We start from the raw sequence: 26,716 nt of genomic DNA, 5'->3' as shown, positions 1-26,716 counted from the left end.
TCATAACTCTTCTGTTGATTTAGCTTACTAGCAGGGACAATCACCCAAATGTTAGCTCCCAAAATATGGATTTCTTCTTTGTAGTCATCAGTACCTGCACTAATCTAATGAGGAAAATAAGACAACAGATTTTTGTGCCCAACCAAAGCACCTTGCAGTTCGATATTGAATTCTCTTGTGAATTGCTAAGCGAGCAAGACACAATTAAAAAGAGTTTCAAACCACAGGAACTTTGAGGAAAACTGCTGTTTGTTTGAGAGACAGATCTCAAAAGGGGAAGGAGAAAGAAAGAAAATGAATCAAATTATTCGTTACAGACTTAACACTCACCTCAGATTAACAGGAAGCCCATTGTCTGATCCCAAGTGTAACAACAGGCTGTAATTTAAAACAGCTTTTATTCATTAATGAATAGAAAAGTTATTTCAGTGATAATTTGGAGAAAACCTGTGCCAATTACCAGCACTAATCAGTCTTTCCTTGTAAAGACATGGCTTGCTGGCTGGCTGGATGTTGCGACACCAAATACAGTAAGCAAATGAGAGCAGTTTCTGCTACCAATTCAATCAGTAGGTTTGAAATCAAATTAACCTTTTAAAAATGGAAAGTATTCCTTACAGGAGATGGTAGCATTTGCATATACAAATACCTCATGGAAATCATAATGTAAACCACATGCTCTGAAACAATGGGATTCCTGAGCTGAAACTTTCATCCTGAAAATGAAAAATAACGCTCTGCAAGCCCTGGCTGGTGCAGCAGGACCCACTCCTGCTTGTGCTGGGGTGAAGCGGGCACGGGAAGAGTTAGGGGAAGAACAAGGGGGGGGGCATAGGAGTAAACAGGGGGATGTTGTGATGTACCAAGAGGTGATATTTCTCTATCACTCACTGCTACACTCTTAGACATACGTGATTATGTGTTAGCCTGTTTTAAGCTCTCCTCTATAGTGCAGCTTCTTCCTATTTTAAACTGGATAAATTTAATCCCAAAAATGCTGTATGCTGCTGTGGCTAGACTGCTTTTGGTCTCTGCCAGCTAGGGTGACTCTCCGTAACGTATTATGAGGCTTTATATTCCTCTGGGTTGCACCAGATACAAGCATTTGCATCTCTCGAAAGCTCCTCAAGTTACCTGTGTTGCCTGACTGCTGCTCACTATCCATCGTGCTTTCCTGTGCTAACACGCATTCACAAGCATTTGTCCACAGATGTTTAAAGTAAGTACAAGTGTTCTTAAAAAGAGGCAAAGATTCCAGAAGCTGCAGCGTTAGCAAGTACACATAAGGAAAGGTTACAGCAGACCAGAACATCACTACAAAACAGAATTATCTCAAAAAACAAGTCAGTCTTTTTATCCATATGCTCACCTTCAGCACAAACAAACTGGCACTGTGGTGAAATAGTAAACATGAGTGGTAACTCTGTCTTGTGGCTCATCCAGATTTGTGGTGCCAAGTTCCCTCAGAGCTATGGGGCAGATGTGGTTAGTGGGAGGTGAAACAGCTCCCAGCACAGGAACCATTAGCCTAGAGGCTCTTTCAGAGATTAGGCTGCTACTCAAACCCCCTCTTGTTTCCCATAGAGCCTATGCAAGGCTGAACATAGTTGTGTGCAGTGCTTACCTGGAACTTTTTTCTCACCTGCAGCTCACGTTACATACCAGTCCTTTGTGAGAAAGGCTGATTTTCAGTTGGTGTCTGTCAAGATCTCAGGGCTTATCTTTGCACACCAGTAACACAGAAGCTGCTCTGTGTTCTGCACCTATCAGGATATGAAAGTCTCATCTTGAATTCAGTGGTGCTTCTAGCTTGTGTTAGACAACACACGAAAGAGACAGGAAGGACTTAGGATTGTGCAGTGCGTCATCCTGATGGCTCTGAAGAATGTGTCTGAGCTTACAATGCTCATCTGTCACTGCCCTCTGCCCAGCATCACATGTGGGACAACAGAACACCAGTAATAACACCAGGCTGCCCCAGGACATCAGTGCAGCTGACTTGCTTCACTGTGTGATGTATTAGCAAAGATTACTTTTAGTCCCTCTGACGTACCCGATATACAGTAGGACAAAAGCTAGGTGGCTTGCTTTTGCTTTGTCTCTTACTTTCCATATCTGGTCCTTGCTGAGCATCAGTCTGACCACTGAAATGGCCTTAGGACCACTCCATGTGCACCCCACTGAGACCAGAGTTAATACTGTGTGTTACAGCAGGGCTATATAGGGAGACAATCGTGTGTGAGGTGTATTAAAGTGGTGAAGTCCATCAATGAGAGAGAAAATTATATGTAGGAGCAAATAAAGCAGGAGTCCATACTTCCTAGATTTTAAGAGTTTCTGAAGTAAGATGTTTCCCTTGGCCAAGCCAGCAGCTCTTTAAGAATATTCTCAGAAGGTATCCAAAAACCCCCTCCTTCACTTACTGTCTTCTATCACTCCCTTCCTTCTTGCAGTTACCAAAACCAGCAATAAATGAGAATAGGCAGAGCTGATGCTTTAAGACAACATGCTGTTTGCTAGGCCAGGTCAATAAAAAACATTTTGCTGCACAGAGGTATAACTTAGAACAAGTCCTGAGCAACTTCAAAGCAGCAAAGTTGTAATGAAAGCAAGCCTTGAGAGTGGTAGTCTACTATAATGTACAAAGAAATTCCTTTTGTTAACATTAATATTTGGCAGGCGATGTAGAACACATTAGGGCATTTTAGTTGGGTTTTAAAGAAAGAAATTGACACAGAAAGGCGGCAATGATTTTTTTAATAGAGGATCTCTCTGGGGGTTTGTGTTCATATCACAAACATTCACTTTATTACATTTTATGGAATGGACTTTAAATGCCAGTATATACAAGCCAACATTTCATTATTGGAGTTTGTGTTTATTTGCTTGCCATTGTCAGTCTGTTCCCCTTTGTCATCTTGTGCTGCTCTTTGTAAAAGCTATGATTTATGAATATGTGGTTTAGATCCATCACAATATAGTGTGGTGAAGTGGTTCGATAAAAAGTTATTAAAGTAAAAAAATCTATAGTTTCACATGGTTTGCTTACCTTCTGTGGGAACCCCCAGTAGGAGACACTTAACACTAAGCAAACATTGTGTGCATGAGACTGTAATATAAGCTACAGGCTTCACTCAGCCAAAACTCCTGCTGCATGGTAGCCACTGCAGGCAGTTACAGTTTTGCCTACACAACTGCAGGATTATGCTCTCAACGTTATGACAGTTACATAGACCAAAAAGAGCAGAGGAAAACCTGCCATAAAAAATTCATTTTAAAATCAGAAAATAAAGACTTCCAGGAGCCTTAAGCTGCATTAGTACCAAATGGCATTTGGTTCACAAACATAAGTGTGTGTGTGCGCCACATATTTAGTTTCTTTTTAAAAGAAAGCTCTCAGTCCTGCTGATTGCAGGATAAACAAAGCTGACTGGCAGCTTCCAGAGCCCACTTAGAATCTGAATTTCTACAGAAACATAACACTATTTCAGCCCAAAATAGAGTGTGAAAGGCTGATTTAGATCATCATACCTCAGCCCACACGGGGCTTTTTCACCCAGCAGCACTGCTAACTTGCCACAGCTGCCCAGACACATAAAAGAGGGGATGACAAATTTGCCACTCTTGCATATGGCAGGCAAGAAACAAGAGCTGGTTATAGCAGTGAACGCTCCAGGATGAAAAATAATTTGTGGAAGACGTGTAAGGTGGTAGAATCTGCTCAACTGCAGCACAACAGTAAGAGTACAAGAGATGGGTTACAAAACAATTTTGCTGCCTATATTTTGTGTTCACAAATCTTTTAAAAATATGCAGCTCTACAAATAAAAAGCCTTCCGTCTGTCTCGGGGATGGATAACTTCAGCAAGTAATGATTATCTCAATGAGTCTGACAGGTATTAAAAGCAATGAGACATACCACTGCACTGATGCCAGCAACACCAAAATCACCAGTCTGGCAGCACATCACCCCCGGGACAAAGCAGCACCATGCACGGGAGCCATTCCTCTCTGTGCGTGGCACACTGCTGCCTTTGGGTTCTTACTTGAACAGAGGAGCTATTGAGACAGCAATCACGGTCCCTCTGTTACTGTTATCTCTGGTAAACAAAGAATAACAGCTATAATCCTACATCCTCTTGGAGATCTAAACTAGAAGGTTCCAACCTGCTTCAGACCAAGCTAATTTTGCCACCTGTACTGCTCTGGTCTGCCACATGCAGTCCTACACACCCATCTCTGGCCAGGTAAGAGGCTGGATGCTGGAATGAAAAGCAGGGATGAGCATAAGAGCCCAGCACAGCCACTCAGCTGAACAAGCAGTTGTCCAGAGTCAATGTTGCTCATGCTGAAGCACCAAGAAGGCTTTGCATTTTGCATACCTCACGCACTCTTCTGCTCTGTACCTCAGGAAACACGACAGAGCGTTTTGTCCACAATGGATTCACTGTGGTTAGATACCTAGATGCTGACTGGCAAGATTCATCTCCTGCTGAAGTAGGAGAATGAAGCGACTTATTTCTACTAAAAATATAGGTAATAAGCCCAATAGAACACATTGACTAGCATAAAAAACAAAGGGAAAAGCAGTTTAGAGTAGTGGTCTACATTGCTGGGGTTCTGAATTGTAAAATAACCAATAATCCTGTGCATTTTGTTTCTCAAGACACATTTGATTTTCTCATGAGTTTTCATGGTCAAGCCACTGCAGTTAACATTATCACTGGAAATCTCAATGCTCGTAAAGCTGATTTTCCGTTTATAGCTGGTGATGGAGCTGTTGAGGATGTTAGTGATGTTGACTTCTTCCATTTCTTTAGTAAGTTCATTTGCAGGCCCCTAGGAAACAAGTGTACAGTTAGTTTTAGGGTTTCTCTTCTGCAGAGGAAAAGCGCTTTAATCAATAAGGAGACCATAAGGACAAAGATAAAAGAACACAGCTTCATATGTGTTCATCAAAAACCCCAAGAGTCAAACACGCATTTCAGCTGCTGACTATTTCTAGGAGCGCCTGAAGTCTCAGAGATGCTTGTTTCTGGTACTGTATTTCTAGAGGTATTTTGATATCTTTGATCTTTCACTCTATGTCACTGAGCAACCCAACATCCATCTACAAGACATCCATCTTTTCATGTCTACACAGTAACTTAATGGCTGGGGAACTCAGCAGCATGGTGGGAAACCTCTTTTCCCTCTGACAGGATTTGGACCCTCGATGACCACTGGACTATAATCATACTTGATTGTTTAATTTCTCCCACTAAAGCAGAGCCCTTTGAATTATAACTTTGTGTTATACTGGCTCTTCTTCAGATGCATTTTGAAAGGAACAGAGGTGCTTCATGCTCTCACACGAGCCCAGCTCAGGGCTACAGCCCCAATTCTAGTGGTAGGCCAAAGTGCCTTCCTGCATGTGGTCCTGTGAATGACTGTCAGCCAAGGCTGCTGCTCCTTCGGCTGATGCACAGGAGTCTGTGTCATAGACCCAGAGGTCTAGTGTTATTCGTGCATTTGTTGCACACAAAAATTTAGATTTAATGACAATTAGGAGAAGCAATTTTTACTGTAGCCATAGCAGAAAGACCATTTGTCTTATCTAGTTAGTGGAGGACTAATTATTGTCGATCCACGATAACTAGGCTTATTAAGGTAGATCAGGCTTTACCTCTTGAGGTGCTTTAGCCGCACACTTTTGTGATGAGCTGTAGTGAGCCACTGCATATTCCACAAGGGCACCAAAGATGAAGCTGAAGCAGATGCCAAGGTAAACATCAATGGCCTTAATGAAACAGTTAGTTTTTGAAAGTGAACTTCGTGAGCCGATCATCAGAGTTGTCATGGAAAGCACCGTTGTGACTCCTTGGAAAGCAGAAAAAGACAGACCTTCTCTTGTACATGCTTTGGAAAAGGCTTGGCCTGTCCTTCTGCACATGCTGTTGCTCTGTTGCTAGCCAGATAGAGCACATCACTTCTTACCAAACCCAAATCATCCATCCACTGAAATGCTTTTGTAGCACTAGCTACTAGCTTCACACAGGCTCTCCCTGCCTTTGACAACTTGGCTCCAAGAGGCACTCGGCTCTTTTAGTTTTCTTGCTTTCAGTAAAAAAAAATCCCCCCCTCCCTGCGCCCTCCAAAGCACATCACAAAGAATGTGTGCTCTGTCCTCTGCTCTCTGCTGTGAATCTACCGGGAGCCTTGGCCATACACAGCTCTGCAGGAAGGCAAGTGTGCCAGCCACAGCATATCTTCCACCCCTCATACTGCTAACCCAGCTCTGCCACAAGTGAAAGCAGAATGTGAGCAGACCATTTATCACGGAGCAGAGCGCTCAAGAAAACTACCGTCTACCCAGCCCTCGGAGGCTTCTCCCTGCCTCAGGCAGTAACTCACCAATGCAGGTTCTTGCAGGCACTGAATCCAATGTGATCCAAAAAGAAACCCAGGACAACATGACAAGCAGAGTGGAGGGCACATAGGTCTCCAAAATGAAGTAAAGGACATTTCTTCTCAGCTCAAACTGCAATATCAGTCGTGGGTAACTGCCTGTTAACGAAAGGAAGAAACCACAGAGAATGTGAGATTATTCCCAAGGACCCTTGCACTGAAACTGGGAGAGCCCAGCACCAGCCCTTCAGCTGATGTAGATCAGCAGAGCTGCAGTGAATCGGTGGGAGATACAGTACTTGTACAAGGCTGACTTCTTGCCTCAGAGGTCTTACTTATCTAACAAACCCTAGATGAGAGGACACCTACACACAGCACTGCTGGACAAGAGACATCTAAAACAATGTGTAGCTTGCAAAGGGGGCTTCTGAACCTAATCCACAGTGGACACATTTTCTACCAGTGTCTTAACTCACTGAAGGGCTGATGCTTTTATCTATTCTCTCGTACTCAGCACAGCACATTTTTTCCAATAACCTCTTTGAAGGGGGATTGCCAAATTCAGTCTTATCTGATGGCTGAAAAATAAACAAAAGATTTTTCTCTCGATTTTAGCAGGCTCTGGCTCATGTCCCAAAGCATCCCAATATCTTATCATCGCAGGGAATTAGACCCCCTGTATTCATTAGTAATTTATGATCTTTGATAACTGTGTCTTTTTGTGCTCAAAAAAAATTCAGTCAATTCTTTAAAATCAATTTGTCATAATGCTGCCATAAATGGGCTCTGGGGCTGGATTGCTAGTATTTTCAGGAGATATTTCTGCTGTTTAAACAATAGTTCCCTTTGAAACATAGAAACAAAACCCATGTTGTTCTTGGGCTGTGTATGCTACAGTAAACAACAAAACAATGTTATTTTTAAAACCTGGTCATTCTAAGAAAGTTTTGCCCCCCTTCATAGTGTCTGTCATTGGAGAGAAGAATATTTACACTGATAATGAAAAAGACATTGAATTCAGATGTACAAATGGATCTTATTCCATCATAACATGATAGAATTGGAATTTACAATCAAAAGTATATTCTGAAATTGAATTTTACTCCCAGTTACTGTAAACATGGCTCTACAGTATTTATAGCCTGCACACCTGGGAGGAAGGGAGAGAGTTTATCCAGGTGTGTGTGGAAAAGCAAAGAAGTGGAAAACTTAAAAAAAAAAAAAAATTGAAAACCCATCAGGTGAATATAGGTTATTAAACCCCCCATCTTTCTGCAGATTTCCAACTTAGAAAATATCCTGATTGTGACTTCACCATCTTTCTATCTCTTTTTGCAAGATTAAGATTTGCTAAAGACTTTGCTGGTTCAGGCCTGAGTCAAAAGATACTGACACACAGAAGGGAAGAGAGGTAGAAAAGCTCTCAAGTATTTCCCCTCCTATTTCACTGATTTACCTGTTTCCTGCTGTGACTTTGAGACCAGGGTATAGTAACGTTCCACTGTGTACTGAGAGAGACGCAACTTTTCTATGCCGTGGACAGAGTCATTTCCTCTCAACCACGTGAAGATGACATCGTTTTCATCATATCCCCCTAAAGAGAACACAAAGACCAATATTATTGTGGCTTAGCCAGTAAAAGCCCGGCTATTGCCCTGCACTGTCTCCTGGGTGGGAACAGAAACACGATGTAGGCATTGTAGGCTGGACAAAGACCCTCTTAACTGTGTCACACTATGAGTGGACACTGGCTGTTCTTTTCTTGCTGTCCTGTCAGTTTGCTGGTTCAGACTTCAGTAGGAACACATGCTACTGTAAATGACGCACAACATGCAAGACTGCTCAGAACTTATTTCAGTCACTTACATGGGGTGTTTCTATTTTAAAATATTTTAACATTTGAAGAGATAATATATTCCTGTCATCTGCAGTTTGACTACATGCAGCAGGATAAAACTACTGCAGCGATCAACCCTCAAACATAGTCTCTTCAGTCATTAGAGGAGAGCAGGAGAAATGCAGTGCTTAAAAGAATATAATCAGATCCCACTGAGCCCCTTACCAGGTAGCACTGAAGCACATTTCAATGAACTGTCTATTCAAGTGCTTAAAAATACCAGAAAAGGCGTGTTCAGTTAGCCAAGAGCTTGGAGCTGAGACTGCTATGCAGTTATGAACCAGTTGCTCTTCTGACTGTATATGCGTAGTCCAGAAAACTTGCTCCTAAAAGCAGCTTTTCCACAAATCATTCTTCTTATCCCCAAAGATTTCAAGTTACTGAGGACAAATAAATGCATCTGACATTTAAGTAACAGTGAATTTCTGTCTCAAAACGGTGGGACAGATGAGATCAACAGTTCAAGCAGTTACTGGTAAATTCCATATATACCAGCTGAGTAATTACCTCCAGGAATGTAAACAACGGCATAACGTGACCTCAGGCTGGACTGAGGGATACCTCAGTCTGAGGGATAAAGCTTGTACTGAGTCACCAGCCTGCCATTCACTTTAAAAATTTCACTTAATTTAGGAAACAAGACCATCAGTCTCATTAATTTGATTCTTTTATTAAGTGCCCTTCTTTGAGAAAATGAGTAGGGACGCTTCGATTCTGATAATAACATGTTCATCCTGGCAGAAGGAATAAGATGCAGTTGCAGCTCTATTTTTATCTAATTGTGTTGTTCTTATTAGACATAAATTACCAGAGCTTGAGTGTGATGAACTCTTAAATTAGTTGTCCAGTGTATGAATCCCTGTGTAGAATCCCTAGCATGTGACTTCGAAGTTTCTAAGCAGTTTTATAAATTGTGGTTACTCAGGAAAATTTTATAATAAATGATAGATTGTTGTTAATTCATCTGGCGTATATTTAAATAGCATTATTTCTAGGCACTTATCCTAATGAAATCTCCAGTGGGCAATGTGCATGTAATTTCATTGGAATTATACAGCAACTGAGCATGATGTAGGACCCAATCACTTTTAAAACAGGCTCAAACAAGCTATGCTTTAGCAGAAGAGGCCAATCATTATTATTTCAGAAGTTACTCTTTGTAATAAAGTTAACCATGGTGAACTAATATGATTTTAATGTGAAAATAATATGTGCTTCCATAGGTGCTTCATGCTGCAACCCCAGAAGTTAAAACCTGGTCTTTTCAGTACTGAGATTTTAGATGTTTTTGGGGACTTGAAGTGGGAGATGGTTGCTTGCCTGTTGTGTAGCTTCACAACTACAGAGCAGCAGCACTGCTCTTGCTGAGCTCCTGTGTGTAAAAGCCCTGTAGTGTCCCGAGTCTTCCCCAGCCAGCTTTGCCATGGACGAGCTTTTTAATTTAACTGACAACAGAACTCACTGATTATTCCTTTTCTTGAGATTTCCAAGGCTGAGACTCTGGTTGAAGAGGATCCCATCATCTGCATCACTGTAACAGACAGCCCTTGTGGAGAAACGTTGACCTTAGTTTCAGTGCATGACTTTGAGAGGCATGTTCAACTCGTATTCTAGTAAGAACCACCCCTCGTGCTGTCTTGTTACAGTGGAGGTTTGGGAGGTGCAACAGGTGGTAGATACCTAAAAATGTGAGAAGTTGTTCCTTGCTGTACTCCGTCGCATGCACTTACCCCACAAGTTAGTTTTGAAGAAGCTGTGTGTGCAAAAGTGACCAAATTTGGAAAACCAACTGTTATTACTTCATTCTCTCTGTGCAAAATTGAACTAGCTACTCTTTAATAAAAACATGATTTATTACCACTCTTTTTATATAAATTGCACAGTGACAGGAATCCTCTAAGCTGTGGATTACAACACAAACATTTGAAGAATGATGAAGCAAAGTTATTTTCTTCTGGACATCAGTATTTGCAGGAAGAAAAGTCTACTCTAGAATGCCACTGTGATGAATGCAGATATTTAAAATGCATAGTTACATATGAATAAACAAACTTAAAGTCATTTTTTTCCTAGAATGTTATACTTACAGCTTTCTAGCTGCAGTCTGCATGTTTGTGTGTCCATGGGATATTTTGACAGGTCCATGTTACAAGCAACAGTTGTAGTGATTCTGTAGGAAGAGAAAGAACTCTGAAAGTTGCAATAAAAGCCTGTAATGAAATATCTCTGGTTTTCATAGCGAACTCGACCACAAAGACTCTGCTCTGTCACGTAGATAGTTTTGACCTATGAAATGAATGGACTGATATAGTCAGAGACAACTCTCCTTAAGAAGATATGCTCTCTGCAACCACACTGGTGAAAATGTAACCGAAGGAGGAATTTTGCTTTGCTGTGGGGGGAGATTTGGTGTAGATTCACATGTTTTCCAGTACCGTGGTTTGCACAGCTTAAGTAGTAACCAGTTGTCACCTGAGGCACAGTAACTCACTGCTCTGGCTTGCTCTCATGTGGAGGGTAAACGAGTTAGTCTGCTAAACGAGTTAGCAACTTTACTTTGCAGTTAAGGTAACTGGGACACAGTTCTTGTGAGATAAGAAGAGGTAACAGTGTATGAATTGCTAACACAATTACAGGGCACATTTCTGCAGTACATGTACAAATACGCTTTTTGCTAAAAATTAGAAACCATGGCTACGTGGCACTAGATAAGCAAGTAGTTTCCCACTGTCTGTAACTTTCACTGTTACGATGTCCTCCCTCCATTCCTCCTCTGCCTCTGTCTGCCTCTACCTGATTTGCCTTGGGTGACATCTAAACTCGTGAGCCTTCTGAGCAGGCACTGTGCTCTGCACACAACACATACCATCACGGGGAATCCTGATCCTTGATGAGCATTTCCAGGTGGCCAGAACAGGGTGCAGTGGATCAGAAAAGTATGGTCACAGTTGGCTCGTTGACCCCAAACTCATTACCTGTGACAGTTGGTATCTGCTGTCCAGCGTAATTCTGGAAATCTATTCTTAACCATCATCATCAACAAAACCAAATGTTGACCTACCTTAAAGCATACAAGATAGTGCCATTAGAGAAGAGCCTTATGAGGCGGTTCCCCACAGTGACATCGTGCAGGAAGGACCTTTTTGACTCCACAATGTATGTGTCTGGTACCCAGAGCAATTCCACTAGGCGAGCATCTAGCGTGAAGCTCTTGTTGCCATGAAAGACCAATCGGGGGTCTGTCCAGCGCTGCCGCAAATATATAGTAGCTGTGTAATCCTGGGAAAGAGAGGAAAAGCTGTGAGGATGCGCGTCCACACCACCTGCACAGCATAGCTGTGAGGATGCCATGTGCAACAAGAGGCAGAACACACCTTTATTTAACCTATCAAAACTCAGCTTCAGATGCATGCAGTAAATCTGATAGATTTTCATCATAGCTTTATTTACTATATTACACTCTAAGGTGTGCTTGAGGACTAAAGATTACACTCATAGTATTTTTTTAAAAAATGAGCAATTATTATAATTGATATTTTTGTGTCTGTTTTGCAGGTAAGAAAACATAGGAAGTGCACACTTAAGGCCACTCAGCAAGTCACACATTAAAAATCAGTCATTGTCTATAGCTGGAAAATTACACATGTATTATAAATGTGATCATGAAAGAGACATCAGCACTTTGGAGAAAAAAGGTAAGCAAATCCAACTTGTTTTTTTCACCGAGGTCTTAAAAAAACCCTAAACAAATGAAAAAACAAAAACTTGTAGCATCTTTTTTAATAGGAGTTTTGAATCTAAGGACAGTAGGATTAAATTGAGTTTAGCATGCCAAAAATATACCTGCAGCAACTGGAGTATTTTCACAGTGCCCTGTCATAGAAGAATAAGCAGTACTCAGCTCTAAAGATAATTCTTTACTGAGCTTCTGGACAGACACAGAGCGCTGTTGTACCATTTCACTTCCTTCCTTATCAATGAAGTAAATGCAACCAGTAATGCCTTTTATTTTCAAAACATCTCTGTCACAGACAGACCGATACTGGTGATTCTGTTAAAAGAGTGAAGTCACTATGTTTTACCACAGATATGCTGCCTGTTTGTGGAGGATGAAGCAGTTCCGTTTCATTCAATCTATAATTTGTAAAATGCTTTAAGAGAAAAGGTCTAAGTAGATATCAAGTATCAACATTTAGCTTTTGCAACTTTTAAAATTTTACTCTCAGCCTGTGCGAGAGGAAAAACCACATCGAATAATGCACTGTTATGGCTTTCAATGCAGTGAATTACGAAGTGACAAAAGTGAAGAATCTTGGTTGATTTCCAGCTTTTATCGAGGCACAGAGTAGGCCTCTGCAATGTTTTGCACATGGTCAGAGCAATTTAGATGGACCATCAAGTAGAAAAACTCCAGAACAGGAGCTATTTTAGAAGGCCCTTTAATTAAGTTAGAGGTATGCAAATAATTGATTTTGTTGGTTCTGCCACTTCCCCAAAATGAGTAGCTTTATCAAACCACAGTATTTTATTTAGTGAACTTGTTTAATTTGTTGGGGGGAGAGAAAAAAAAGTCAATGGTGTTCTTGAAAATGCTGAAATAAGGTGTTGAAATTGTTCTCGACAGAACTTCGGCCTGTTTGGACTGAAACTATTTGCTGAATTTACCCAAGTTGCCCATAGTTTTGGTCAACCTGAAACAGGAATTTTCAGCAGTGTTTGAAATCCAGCTGTTATCAGAAGCAGAGGGAACCAGACTCATCAGTGGTAGGAAGATATTCTCTGTATATTTGAAAATTTTTCTTATTTTTGTTTCTTGGGATGACCAGTTTTTTGAGCCTCAGACTGTGTCACAGCTCAAAACCTCCTTTCTCCTCCTTGAGAAGAAACCCTTTCTGTGTCTTCAGTCAGCGCTAGCACATCCAATAGAGGCCACCCCTGCCCTACACACAGGAAAGGTAAGAGAGAGGAAATGCCACACAGGATTGATTTTTTCCATTTCAAAGGGGCCTGGATTTCCAGGTGCTGAGTTTTTGACCAGTGAGACCTTTGGAACCATCTCTATTTACTTACAAGCCCACATTACTATGGTATCTACATAGTCTACAGTCATAAATGAGCTCTGTTTTCATTACACCTCTGAAAGGCTCAACAGATATAGAAAAGCAAAACAGCTTGAATATGACACACAGGAATATATGACAAGTATCTCAGGCAGATCCTACTCTTACCCCTTATAAAATAAAAATTCTTTCACCTACCATGTCACTCTCAGATATACTAGAAATACTTGCAATGTCCAGACTCATTGCAATTTGAACAGGTTCTCCTGTGGAGGGGGGAAAAAAAAAAACAAAAACAACTTAAGCAGAGAGAGGGGAAGAGCGAAAGGCACAATAACACTGCTCCGGATGCTGTGTGGTGTGGGCTATGTTCACAGCGTCCCATGCTGTCTGTAAAACCCCAGGAGCCCAAAGGGTTAGACACAGTTTTGGAGCATTAGACTCACAAATGACATCATGATCCAAAATAAAGTTGTCACTGTTAGGGAACTGGAGTTCTGTATTTGGATGGTAGCAGAGAGCAAACATCCACCAGTACCAGCTATGAAGATCAACGGTTTAGATAAGCGGCATTTCAGTGGCATTTGCTGATGGGCAGGCAGCCAGGGCCAGTTCATCCCTTGTTACCTAGTGCACGTGAACACCCACACACTGGCAAGAACGGTAAACTTTGTACAAAGTGGTTCTCACACACAGCTCTTGGAGGACTCCCCACAAGCAGGTAGCAATCAGCATCCCTGTTTCTCAGAGAGGAAAAACTAAGAGGCAGAGAAATTCAGTGATTCCTGAGGCAATGCACTGGGTTACAGACAGAAGCGCAACAGCTTTTGCTTCTTTTTATTTACTATATTACTGTTCTATTTACAAGCAAATTTTCAGCACTCAAGTCCTGAATTTCGGTAGTCCCCTATTTTCTAACACTAACTCTTAAAATCCACCACGAGAGGGCAGCTCCTCCCCAGGAAACGGCAGAGCCGGGGCTGGAGAGCGCTCTCCGGGTCCCGGCGCAGAGGAACCGGCGGGCTCTGAGAGGGCTGGTTGTTAGACCAGCAAAAGGACACAGTCTTTCCCTTAGGCTGTGCCTGGTTTGGCTAATCCCCAGTGTGAATCTGGGGGTCTGAGTAGGGCTTAGCGCTTTCTAAGACAGCTCTCTTTCCCTAGGTGACAACACAGCAACGCCTTTCCTTGGGCGACTTGCTGAAATGTCTTTTCATCATCTAAATCACACTTAGTAAAGTCCAAGAGACACAGTTTCTAAATCTCCTTCTGTGTGGTTTTGGTTTTGTTGAGTTTTTTTTTTTGTTGTTGTTTATTTGTTTTAAACAGTTCCAAAATCCAACATATATTTTATTTGCAAAAGATGTATAAAGTAGCTGTCATTCACATCCTCCATCTTGTTTTTAGATATTTAGACACTTGAAGCCCACTCAAATTAATGATCAGAGGTTAGATCTGTGAGGACTGGGAGCTTTTGGAAGAGGTTAAACCAGAGTCCTGACTGTTTTTAACATTTATGGCTCAGGTAGGCATCGGCTGGTGTAGATGCAATTAATCTCCGTTACACAACGGAAGCATCTGTTCACTGATGTGACAGGATCTAGAGGAGCTTTTCTATTTCTGCATGAGATCAGACATTCTAGGCATAACAAGCTGGTAAATTCTGTATTGTCCCAGAAATTTATCACCATGGGCAGGAAAAGGAAGAAGCCCAAAGCTGCTAGCAGCAGCAGGTCAGTCTGCAGGAGCTACAATGGGAAACGTCCAAGTCCTGGTGAAAGCTGATGGGGAATTTTTCTATTGAGCATAGTTTCATTAATGGGTTCTGGCAGAATAGGAAAACTGATAAAAATTTTCATAGCTGTTTTTTAATCTTTCATCAATATTTTTCAGGTGCTGAATGTCATTCTGAGTAACCCTTTCCTCTGAGTGGTTACAGCACTCACCTGGAAGGTGGGAGACCTGACAGCCAAATTGGACAATAGCCTCAGGTAAGTTCCTAAATACCCGACTGTCCTTCAGGTGCTCCCTATTCTCTAGAGTTTCACGAGGGTTTAAAGCATGTTTAGTTTGTGTCTCAGTACAAAGTGAAAGCATGCATCAGAAGTCAATATTTCTGGCAAGGAAAATGACTTTATTCCTCTGTAGCTGCAGTCTACTAAATAGATATACACAAACAAAAATAAAGCAGAAAATCAAGAGTCAGATTCTAAAGAAAAGCATGTACAATTAGAGCAGAATGTAGCTACTCTGTCAGGTCTTTCACAGTGGTATTGAAGTTTGTAAATTCCCTGTTCCTAACCTCATAAGTGGACATGTTCTCATGCCCCACACGTGCATGCACAATCTGTTCAAGACAACAGTGGATGCTCAGAAAGGAGGGCAGCCTTGGCTACTTGCTAATTTAAAAGGAACACAACCAAAAGGAACGGGGCATCCTAAAGTAAGCGTAAAGCGTGCTCTCCCCTCCCCACAAACCTTACAGACTGTTCTTCAAATGGTCAAATGGATGGAGCCAACATACCGCCAAAGTAGGGCCTGAGGTATTTGTTGTATCCCATGGTGAGGTTCTCAAATCCAGGGAGGGATGCTGTGTCACCGCCACGCAAGTCGGATATGTGACCCAGGGAGCACCTCCTGAGGACACAAATACGTACTGTTATGTTGGCCAGGCCTGCTGGGCACATCTGGTGTGCAGCTGCAGCTGGGTTTCCAGCTCATGCTCAAACAAGCAAAAAAACTGCCCAAAATGGTTATAAAAATAAGTAGATCATTGAAATCATAAGGACTTGCTCACATTGCTTAATTTGGCTGAATAGTTGGCACCTTGAAGAGGTGGGAAAATGGCAAATTACCTCAGCTGATAGCTACAGGTTTGTGCACACGGGGGCTTAAGGACGTTCATAAAATGTCCCAGACAAATCAAGCAAGGTCTATATATCGCAAGTCTTAATAATAACCCTCAATCCCCCCCCCTTCCCACTCCTCATACAGTCTCTATAAGGAACATGCATTTCTTTTTTCCTCCTGCCTGTGACAGCCCGAGACAAATCTTACTGACCAACAACTCCTCCTCCCTTATCATGAGTTCCCCAAGAAGCTTTCATCCTCATGTGTGAGTGTCAGGCAGCATCCCTACAGCTACTGTCAGAAGTAAAACCTCTGGGTGCTCCGGAAGGGGAAAGGTAAAGCACTGAGTGCTTCACAGAGACCGAGAAAGCTTTGCGGGCTGAACCACCCCCAGCCGCTGTGCGTACAGAGGGTTCAACTCCAATTTACGATGTCAAAAGTAATGTTTTGTGGATGGACAATAAAGGTAGTACCTGATGGCATGAGGCTCACAGATCTGTATCATCACACAGCCAGCTAGAGAGACAGGGCTTCTGGACTGGAAAAGGTAAGTTTTATGGTGCAGTGTCCCTGTGTGGTCACGTGCTCACTTGATGAGAATGTAAATGAGCAAATTGTTAAGAGTTTGTCATTGCTTTGTGAAGGGCTGAAGGAGGTGGAAGGCAGTGCCTCTGCCTCTCCCCAGGGTCTCAGGACCACTGGTCTGTGCAGTAAGAAACTTCGCAAAATAGTTACTCAAAGCCCTGATGAATTTTTTTCTTCTGTTCCCTTTAAAGCTGGGTTAGTAGCCCTTGGAGCTTTGCTGCAGGTTTTAAACTAAGAAGGACCTTACTGCAGAACTGAACTAGTTAGTGCACAGCATAAACATAAACCTTTCAAAAAATTTAGGACTTGTAGGTCCAGGGATGATAATAACACAGCTGGGAGTCCTGCGGGGAGCATTTCCATTTCCAGAAAAACCTGCAAACTATTCTGCTCCTGAACAGGAAATCAGAGGTTGTACTGTTAATGTACACACTGTATTTTGGGGACCTATGTAGGTTGCTCTCTTCTATGCCACATCCCTTACTGCACCCAGCTTTCTTTGGACGGGCTGAACAATTGGAAGCATAGTTTCCTTTTGATCCCCATTATTTATATGAGACATAATTCACAGGTTCCCTGTAAAACAAAACACTTCACTTACCTTTGGGTTGGAAGGAAAAGACACAGACTGAGGAAGCAAAAGTATCTGCAGAACATCTCTGGAGATTATTTCTGTATTTGCTTTGCTTGTCTGTGAAGGAGAAGAGAAAGGCAAAGTTTTGTGGTTTAAGAAAAAAAAATATTTTAAGGGAAGGGGACAGGGAAAAGAAATCCTGCACAGTCAGAACCACGTACTGTGTAATGTTTAACATTCCCAACACATAGTGGCTCCTGCCCTTTCTTCTAGCTTTTGTCATTTTTCAGCACCGTGCTATCTTAACACTTTCCACATAAAAGACACTAGTGACATCTCAGGTCCTGAAGTCCTTGACAGGGTCACCGAATTTTAGCTGCCACTTTGTTTTAGATCGGGCTTTTCTTCTTTCACCATGGGATGGCAATTAGCTGATGTTGAGAATGGCACCATGGGAAGGGATTTATTAAATAAAAAAATGTTTAGGCAGTCCCTAATGGCAGTCAGACTCTGAAGCCAAGCGAGATCCTGCCCACATATGACAGATTCAGCATCTTTTAGTTCAGGGCTCCACTAAACAGCTACTCAGAAGTGCTGTAGCTTTGCACTCCATTAGCTTGTACCTGGGATAAACACACACTATTAATAGTAACGTTGGCAACTCACTCAGCATACAGTACAGGATGAAATCATTCCACTTTAAATGGGTTTCGTTGACTTTTCTGGGAGTGGAACTAAATCTTGGCTTCCGGCCCACGACTCCCACGGGCTCATGCTGGCCTTGGAGCAGGCGCCACGACGGGCAACTCTTAACTAAGCACTGCTCCGCATTTTTGCTCCCTGCCTGAAACGCTGCATCAATTGCACACGTTTTCTCAAGCATACGGATGGCACTCTGCCACACACCTCACGTATGTTGCCACAGCAAGCTGCTGCAGGATGGGCTGGTGAGTACGACTGCCAAGGGGAGATCGTTACTCAGCCATCATTAGTTTGAGTGAGGAACACAATACTGCTCGACCTGCACTGCTACACTATTTGAAGCGTACCCTGTGTGTCAGAGTTTTCCTGCAGATACTGGCAAGGCAACATCATTCTTGGATGGATAGGAGTTTCCATCTTTATTATACCATTACAAATTGGGAGTAACTATGCAAATCGTTAGTCCCTGTGCTTTGGCACCAGTGAGAACAAGATCCCAGCTTCAGATTCAGTGCCTTTCTCACCATGCATGGCAGTTAGGGCCTCAACTTCAAACCTGGCTGTTCCATAGTAACCCAAACATCAGGAGTTTTCTGCTTGGGTTAGATTCTTCCTGCAGTAGTTCACTGCAGCCCAGAGGACACTGCCTTCTCAGCTAGTTGTACAGCTCTGGTGCTGTGCCATGGGACAGTAGGGCTCCAGGCAAGGAGAACGTCTCAGCCCATACAGAACCAATAAAACCACCTGAACATTCAAGCACACAAATGCAGGGCATCCCACTGGAGAAAAGACATTTTTAAAAATAAAATATGGTCTAATATCTGTCCAAAATCTGAATTCCTAGCAAGGCTTTGCACTTCTAGCCCTTTCTCTGAATGGAGTGTTCAGATGCTTCCAGACGTTATTGAGCGCTTCTCACTGTCATGCAGGGCTACAGAGAGAATCATTTACCCACTCACAGCAATGTTAGACCACAATTTTGATAGCAAAGAAGGATGACTCCAGGCAATTTAAAGAACTTCAAGGAAGAAAAGATCATTCTACAACCTAGCATTTAGTTAAAGTATGAGAATTCATGACTTTAGCTGAGGAACAGCCCCTCATGAGCATCTTCATGAGCATCTATTTCACACAGGGGCTGTGGTTGCTAGCATTTTGGTGCATCGGAATAAGTTTCTAAGCAGTTTTATTCTATCCAATCCTAGTTACTAAGACCTTATTTTGAAAAAAGCAAGCCAAATTCTATTTATTTTGATGACTGACTAATGGATGGAGACCTCTTACTTAGTAAAAAGCCTTCTTGGGACCCTGTTGTGTCTTCACTTAACAGAAGTAAAGAGTGCACTGTAAGTGTGCTACCACTACACAGCAAAGGCAGTTGAAACAAACCAACTCAGATGTATTTATAGCTGCTGCTGCCACCACAGACCTGAGTGAACTACAGAGTCTAAATTTCTGTAACTGCTAATTCTTTGCAAAACAAGAAAATCTTGTCTTCCTTCAGGGGATGGCTGTGAAGATGATAAACACAAAGACTGTGAGGCAGTGAAAGGGGGATCTGCAAGTACATAAGAGCTAGAGACTAGGCATACCAAAGTACTCATGGGCAAGAAAAAGGTGACACCGGTGCCCAGAGCTGAATATAACCAAAGTTTTTTTTTATTCTTCAGTGTATCAGTTAATACAATTGCAATTCTGCTTTTATTGTGCAGGAGCTTTCATTAGAGGTTACCAGCTTCATTAGTACAGTATACTGGGAAGAAATTATGATAAGATTGTATATTTATGTTTCTCTGGCCGGTAAAGGATTTCAGTTTACTCTAATAGGAAGAAAACCCCAAATCTTAAACACTGTTTAAGCTGGACATTTTCCTATGGTCAATAAAAGCACAGCACAGGCAATATCAGAACAGCAGTAGCCATGATGGCAGTGCTAGTACAACTGGTGGAGAGATTGCTTCCAATGCCAAAGTTATATAAAAATCACTCATTATGTAGACTCAAGAGATAATGAAAACTTTAAGCGTATAATAGGTGACTCGCTCAGCTCTGTGTTCTCCCTGTTGGCTGTAAAAATTATACAAAGATGCAAGTAGTATAGTAAAATAGATCCAACTAGAGTCCTCTGTGGAAGCCTGTGTCCACTTCCAGAGGATTTCACGAAATAACACTTCTTTACACCAAGCAACAACAGCAGTTTGCATCTCCACTACAGCTCAGTCTGTGCTTCCTGAATTCTGCTTTATTCCTCTGTCTTTGAAGGGGCGGTAAGTGTGAAAACACAAAAGGAGGAAAAATCACTGGCGGTTTCAGTGATTCTGTTTCTAGGGAATGGGGTGTGAGGTAACAGATGTACGCTGTCACCTGACGGGGCCTGAAGCAGTACCCAGGCTCCTCTGCACCCCTGCCAGGGTAACCCACAGTGTCAGGCTCCTTCATTTCCAGCAGTCATGAACTGTCAGGGAAGCCGGCGGGAACCTCTGCAGTCCTGTGTTACCTCCCACTTCACATCAGAAAGCGCCCTCTGTGTCTCACCGCACAGAGAGGAAGATTAGCGCATTCTCCGCTATTCTACCAGCTGATGACATGCCAATGCCAGGCAATAGGAGCATTTTGGAGAATCTAAAAAGCCACCCAGAGGACCAAACCCATGTGACCAGTGCACTCAGCTTAAGGTAATAATTCACAGGTCAAATTTTACTAGAGCCAAATTGCCATGACTGCAGAACATGCCACACAGGCACGCATGCGTCTTGGAATAAAATCTCGCTAGGCAAGATAGACAAAACAAAATAAATGCCGAAATAAAAACAGATTGCGTTTAATTTGCCCATTTAGGTGTTGCCTCTATTTATTACACAAAGTTAAGATTTTCATGATGAACTCAGGCTTAATTTGTGTGTTCTATTTCCCTTGTGCTGTAAATGAAAGCTCTGCAGGAAACACCGCAGGCTGCTTGTGCTGCAGGCAGGGGTGGTTCGTGAGCACCGCTAGGCACAAGCGGTCCAAGCACACCCTGCGTCCCACGTGCCAGGTGCTCACGCAGCACCCAGGACACCATCACACCTGAACCCTCAGCTTGCCTGAACAAAACATAAGTGAGACCATATCTGAAAATTTTAGGCAACCATTTTCACTGGGGTGTTTTCACAAGTGCTTTGATTCCCAGGACAAAGTTTGACAGGCATCATATGAGGACACTTACTTTCATCTCAGACGTGGAGCAATGTGGATTGTTTGGCTCTGCCATGGCTTGGCTCTGCTGGAGGACCAGCACAGCCCTGGCAGCACTTTCACAACCTTTCCTCTGCACATGCCCAGGCGCGTTCCTCAGTCATGGTCAACATGGCCAGCACACAGGAATGGTGCTACAGAGGGAGGCTGGACAGAGTCAGGCACCCCTCTTTTGCTCCCTGTATTCACTCACAAGGAGTAACTGTGCACGAGAAAGCACTACTACACCATCATCAGGAGTTTCCAGCTTCATGACCGCCTCGTGGCTGCTTTGGCCACTGACACGAATGCAATTCATTGTCAAATACAATTACAAAATGATGAAAGAGGCAAAAAGCATCATACACCCTGGGATCAGACTTCACTGGCTTTGCCAAAATGTCACTTCAAGGTCAATGTATTTGTTTATCTAGAAGAGGTTTTGAGTGATTTAAGACAGATATAATCTGTCTTCCTTTTAAAAATGTTTCTTTTTTCCCCCTCTGCCCAGCCTGAACTGTGAACACTTGTCTGGTCTTGAAAGACAACTACTTTGGGGATGTGGAGGGGCAGGGGATTTTGTAAGGAAAGGTTCATGGCATGACAGCTGCTGCGAAAGAGTCAGGTATTCTGATGATTTATGAGAACTGTTCAAATTTTAACTTACTGACCAAACAAATCATTAAAGGCTTTCATTTTCAGCTGATCTAAAATTATTTGCCTCTCAATTTCCTCAACTTTAACTTGATTTTTTTTTTAAGCTTTAAAGCTTATTTTTCCCAGAAAAAAATATTAATTGCTATCTTTTTAATTTTTGAATTTTGAAAATCTATTTTGGCAGGGCAGGAGAAAATCTGAAGCAACTACAAGGAAGAGAACAGAGTTAACAACAGGGAAACGTTTTCATGCAACTTTTTTATGCAAGCCACTCTTTACTGAAAACCTTAGTTATTTGACACTGAAATCAGTTTATACAGAATGAATCCCATTATTACAGAACTAAAGAGCTAGTGAGATCCTGTCACGTGTCAAAAGATCTATGAGCTCACTCCTCGGCCGGCCAGGACAAAAAAGGGACACTGGAGGCTGATGGTGGAGAAGGGGATGGGAGAACTTGGAAGGAGTGCCTTTACCAGCAGGTGGGTAATACAGAAATTAATTGTTTCTGATCTTTTAGCTTCAAAAATCTCTTGTTTACAATGTTTTCTGACTAAAACAAGAAATTGAGAAAAGACTTCAAGTCTGTTAAGTAAGAGAAGGTAAAACAAAGGACATAATTTTGGGTTGAAAGCAATGGCTCATATTGACTTAAGTCTTTCATGTTTTTGTATTCTGTCAAAACCCCAGTCAGTTTCTGTTTTGGTTGGAACTGAACCTTTTTCTGCTCTGTTGCTTTCCCTGTTTGAGAAAATCTGAATTAAATCAGGTTGTTTAACAATTTGACCAAGTCTAGAAGGTCATTATTGGCCCAGTTTTTGCCTGGAAGAGCAGGAGGGGCATTTCAAAGCAGACGCTGTGGGAACCCCGGCCCCAGCAAGGCACGTGCTGGCTGCAGTGGGGTGCGACATCAGTGCTGAGAGCTGGCTGCCCAGTGACAGACACCAACTGCTTTATTCTGCTTTTTGTCTCTTTCAGTTGCTTTGAGTGGTTATCTGGAATCATGGACAGTTATACAGGTGACTTCATGGTACTTGTAGAAATCCTTCAAGAACTTCTGTGAACTTCTGCTCTCAGTAAAAAGTAGATTCTTTCCATCCACATCACTCATTACATCACATGAAAAATTACCTCTCAATTCCAGAAAGAGCAGGCATTGCCAAGGTGACTTGCTGAGGCTGTAGCACACACCTATGCTTGCTGGAGGCAACCCTCCCTGTGTTTCAGCACACGGACCAGCCCCTACATTGGGTGACAGCAGTGCCTGCACCCACAGGCCATTGGTGACCACCCAGAGAGAGTCCCAGGCTGCGTGGGACAAACCAACACTGGGTGACTTAAAAATACAGAGCCCACTCCTAATTTCATATGCGCTGGTATAGTGAGTAGCACACGCATTTATATACATAGATTCTATACACAGTGCTACTGTTAGTACGGGGGAGAGGGGAACCAGTCCTGTTACTTACCTGACACCCCATAAACTGCAGGCCTGATTCCTGTCTGTCCTATTCCAATGAAAGTCAGAAGCAACTCCAAGACACAAGAAGGGTTTACATAAAATAAGATTCAGTCCTTATGTAAGAATGTTAAACCCATGCCTGAGTAATGCATTTCTGTTTTGAGGATGTAAATTCTCATCCTTCAAGCTGCTTGCGGGAAGTGCCAGCTTGTGCTCACATCTGCCCACCCAGCACGGCACACCGCTCTGCCTGCAGCTTGCAGGACTGAGCTTAAATACATACAAAAAGTCTTAAATTACATCAAAATTAAGGGTTCTGAGATTTACTTACGTGAAATAAATTCTTCCTCCAAAACGTCAAGTTTGGTATCTGTTTGGTCAATTTATTTGCTCTGTTTGAGCAAATACAGTGTACATAACATTCATAAAATAATTAGTTTTACACAGAAATTTAGCATGCTCCAGAGGCAGCTGTTTCTCCTGCACTAGACACCTTAAACTCTAGTGCCAATCTACACTTGCCTGCAGTTGTCAATCTCCTGCGGCTGCAGATCCGTGAGCTCACAGCTGTCTGTGCTCAGTCACGTTGGGCAATTACTTCAGGTTTCATTCACTCGGCAAACCTGCCCCTCACTGCCAGCAGGGTTTCGGGGCTGGCTGCAACAAGTTCATCTTCCCTCCTCTAGCAGGCAGACAGCTCACAAGTCCAGCAGCGTTGCCTTCTATGATTTTGTTCACTACTTGCCAACCCTGTAATTGTAACTCTGTATATATGGTCCCTCCCACCCCCGCAGTTCTGCTCGCTCAGTCGCCTCCATTGTGTATGTGCAGGTATTTTATGTGAGACATAATTATTCTTGTTCCTATCAGCTGCAACAAGTGTGCACAAGATTAACTCCCTCGCGGGACACAAAATAGTGTACCCTGAGTACCTTCTGAACTGTATGCGTGAAGAGGAGGATAATAACTGTAGGTACTTGTTACATTAATGGTAAATAAAGCAAAGGTGTTTACTGAGGAGCTCTACTGAGTTCTCTGCTCAGTTCCACATGAGCCAGAGGAGGAAATGCAAAATAAAAGGTAATTATTATGGAAAGATTCTCTTGTAAGCAGAATTTGGAAAGAATGAGAGTGTGTCATTTAGACAGAGTAATTGGAGGGGCCCAAAGCTAAAATAAAGGAATACATAGAGAAACTACATCAGACATCTTGTTTCTGATTCTCCTCACATTCTGTCAGACCAAGGGCATGGTTGATACACCAAAAGGCTACAGCAGACATGCGGCCACAAAGTCCACTGTGGTGGAAATCTTTCTTCCAAGCTTCCAGGCAACAGGTAAATGTAAAGTAAGAAACCTGCAGATACACTGGGTAATTCTGGATTGCTTTCCTTGGTCATTTTTCATGGCCAGAAGAAAGGGAAGCAGTTTCCCTCCTAGCACTGTGCTGGCTAACCTCCATCCCAGACTCTCCCATACCACCTCCTGAAGCGTGCGTTGCAGTCTGACCCGGCGGGCTGTTAAGCAATGAATGCGATTTAGTCAAGCAATTGCTACATGCCCTGGCCCACCCTTCCTGGAGGAAATGCAGGAGAGACTCGCTGACCTCTCCGAAGAAGAAAGGAGTGATGGACACAATAATTTTGTCTTCGTTCTTGCTGAGCATCTGCCTCCTTGGAGCAGATGGGTGGCATGGTGTGCCAACCTCAGCAGCATCTTGCCAAGGAGGGGACAGGACCCAGCGTGGTTGAAGGGAAGGAGTCAAGATGAAGAGAGCTGCCAGTTACTCATTAATTGAAGGCTTGATGACACACTGACAAATGGGCATGTAAGAAAAAAATATCAGATGGGGCCCCAAGGAGCACAGTTCAGACATAATCATTCATCTTACGCAGAGATTAGTCTGAACTTCTGTAGGGTGGTGAAACGCTCCTCACCACAGTAAGTTTTAGGGGAAAACCAGCCGTGTAACATCTTAAATGCTTCCACAGCCCACTTTTTCCCAACATATTTATTTTGCTCTTCCAGGCAGCACAGTCCAAGCTGCACTGCAGCTGCACGTCCTTCCACACCAACATTCATTTTTCCTCAATAAATACTCAATCTCCACTACAAAGCCATGCACATAGAAACACAAAGTGCCACCATTTGACTCAGAGCAAAATTTCACTTTTAGTAGAGAAATCCTTTTACCTATTGCATTAAGAGGAATAATTTATAAATGAATAAATAAAACCTTAAAGCCAGTGAACACACCCACAATAGGCCACTGCAGCTTAGTAAGAACAATTTAGCTTTCCTTGTAACACTTAAAGCTGTCACAATGCTTTGGCATGGCAGGATTACCTGGCCACAATGACTGGCAGGCTGGTCCCCGTGTGCCTATTAACCGTGTGACCTTGCAGCCGCCAAGAGATTATTACATGAAAAGAGTCACCTCTGGACAATAATTAGAAGCAAACACAGTACTGAAAAAGTGCGACTGACTTGCCCACAGTAGCTACCACAAAGGAAACTGGATTTGAAACTCAGTGCCCCACGTGCTGCTTGCCTTTAGCTTGCTCCCTGCAGCAAAGGAGCCGTGTGCTGGTGTCCCCAGGGCAGAGCTGTGGCCCAACACAGAACCATGTTCAGACACCATAAATTTTACTCAAGTCTGCATTTAATGCTTCCCACCAACTAGGCACCTCGTGGGTTATAAGAAAACTTAAAAGCTAGTCCACCCAAAATACCAGATGCGAGGTGACAGACTTTGGATGTGCCTCGGTACCCTTTCAGGTTTGTCAGCTCCTCACAGTATCACAGTATGCTAGGATTGGAAGGGACCTCAAAAGATCATCTAGTCCAATCCCCCTCCTGCCAAGAGTTTGGTGGCAGCTTTGCACCACTTGCTCGTGTTGTCCCCCTTCCCAGGGCACTGCATTGCCGCAGTTCGGTACCCTCAGCCTGGGCTGGGCAGGTTTGAACATGCCCCATCAAATTCTGCCCGGGCCTCAGCAGTCCTGTCATCCCTTCCCTGAGACAGGCTTTACCTATAGGTATTTAACCCAGATTTGTTTTTACATTACCTTCTTTTTACAGGCCATTCAGCACCAGGCTGCGTAGTGCAACATGCTATTTAATATAGCAGTAAAACAACAAAGAACGTTTTTTTATTTGGACTTTTCCTCTTTAAATGACTCAAGAAATAGCATAAATGTTTCCCGTTTCTAAGAACAGCAAAATTAAGGTAGTAAGAGGTCAAGTTATTTGTCTCTTAACTGTTATCAATATCAGTCAGACTACCTGCCAAGAAGAACAAGCCTTCTGCAGAACACGTGCACACACCTCCTG

At 42.7% G+C, this 26,716-nt stretch overlaps 1 protein-coding gene across 2 annotated transcripts; it reads right to left on the bottom strand.

Moving 5' to 3' along the window:
* Positions 1–4,524: 4,524 nt before the first annotated feature.
* On the bottom strand, positions 4,525–17,466 carry GABRP (gamma-aminobutyric acid type A receptor subunit pi; the record flags this gene model as incomplete). 2 transcript variants are annotated; one of them, XM_082490089.1, is made up of 9 exons in its annotated part: positions 4,525–4,839; positions 5,666–5,859; positions 6,394–6,546; positions 7,844–7,981; positions 10,372–10,454; positions 11,346–11,563; positions 13,543–13,610; positions 15,866–15,978; positions 17,378–17,466. In XM_082490089.1, 9 exons carry the CDS (start codon positions 17,431–17,433, stop codon positions 4,525–4,527), a joined length of 1,338 nt encoding a protein of 445 aa, XP_082346215.1. The 2 variants fall into 2 exon arrangements, with proteins under 2 accessions (XP_082346215.1, XP_082346214.1); XM_082490088.1 differs by having other exon boundaries at positions 15,866–15,975; positions 17,378–17,433.
* Positions 17,467–26,716: the final 9,250 nt, after the last annotated feature.

Source organism: Vanellus vanellus (assembly GCF_965231255.1).
Source record: "Vanellus vanellus genome assembly, chromosome: 13".
Taxonomy (NCBI): domain Eukaryota; kingdom Metazoa; phylum Chordata; class Aves; order Charadriiformes; family Charadriidae; genus Vanellus; species Vanellus vanellus.
The sequence above is the reverse complement of the archived record's forward strand: the minus strand, read 5'-3'. Positions and strand labels throughout refer to the sequence as shown.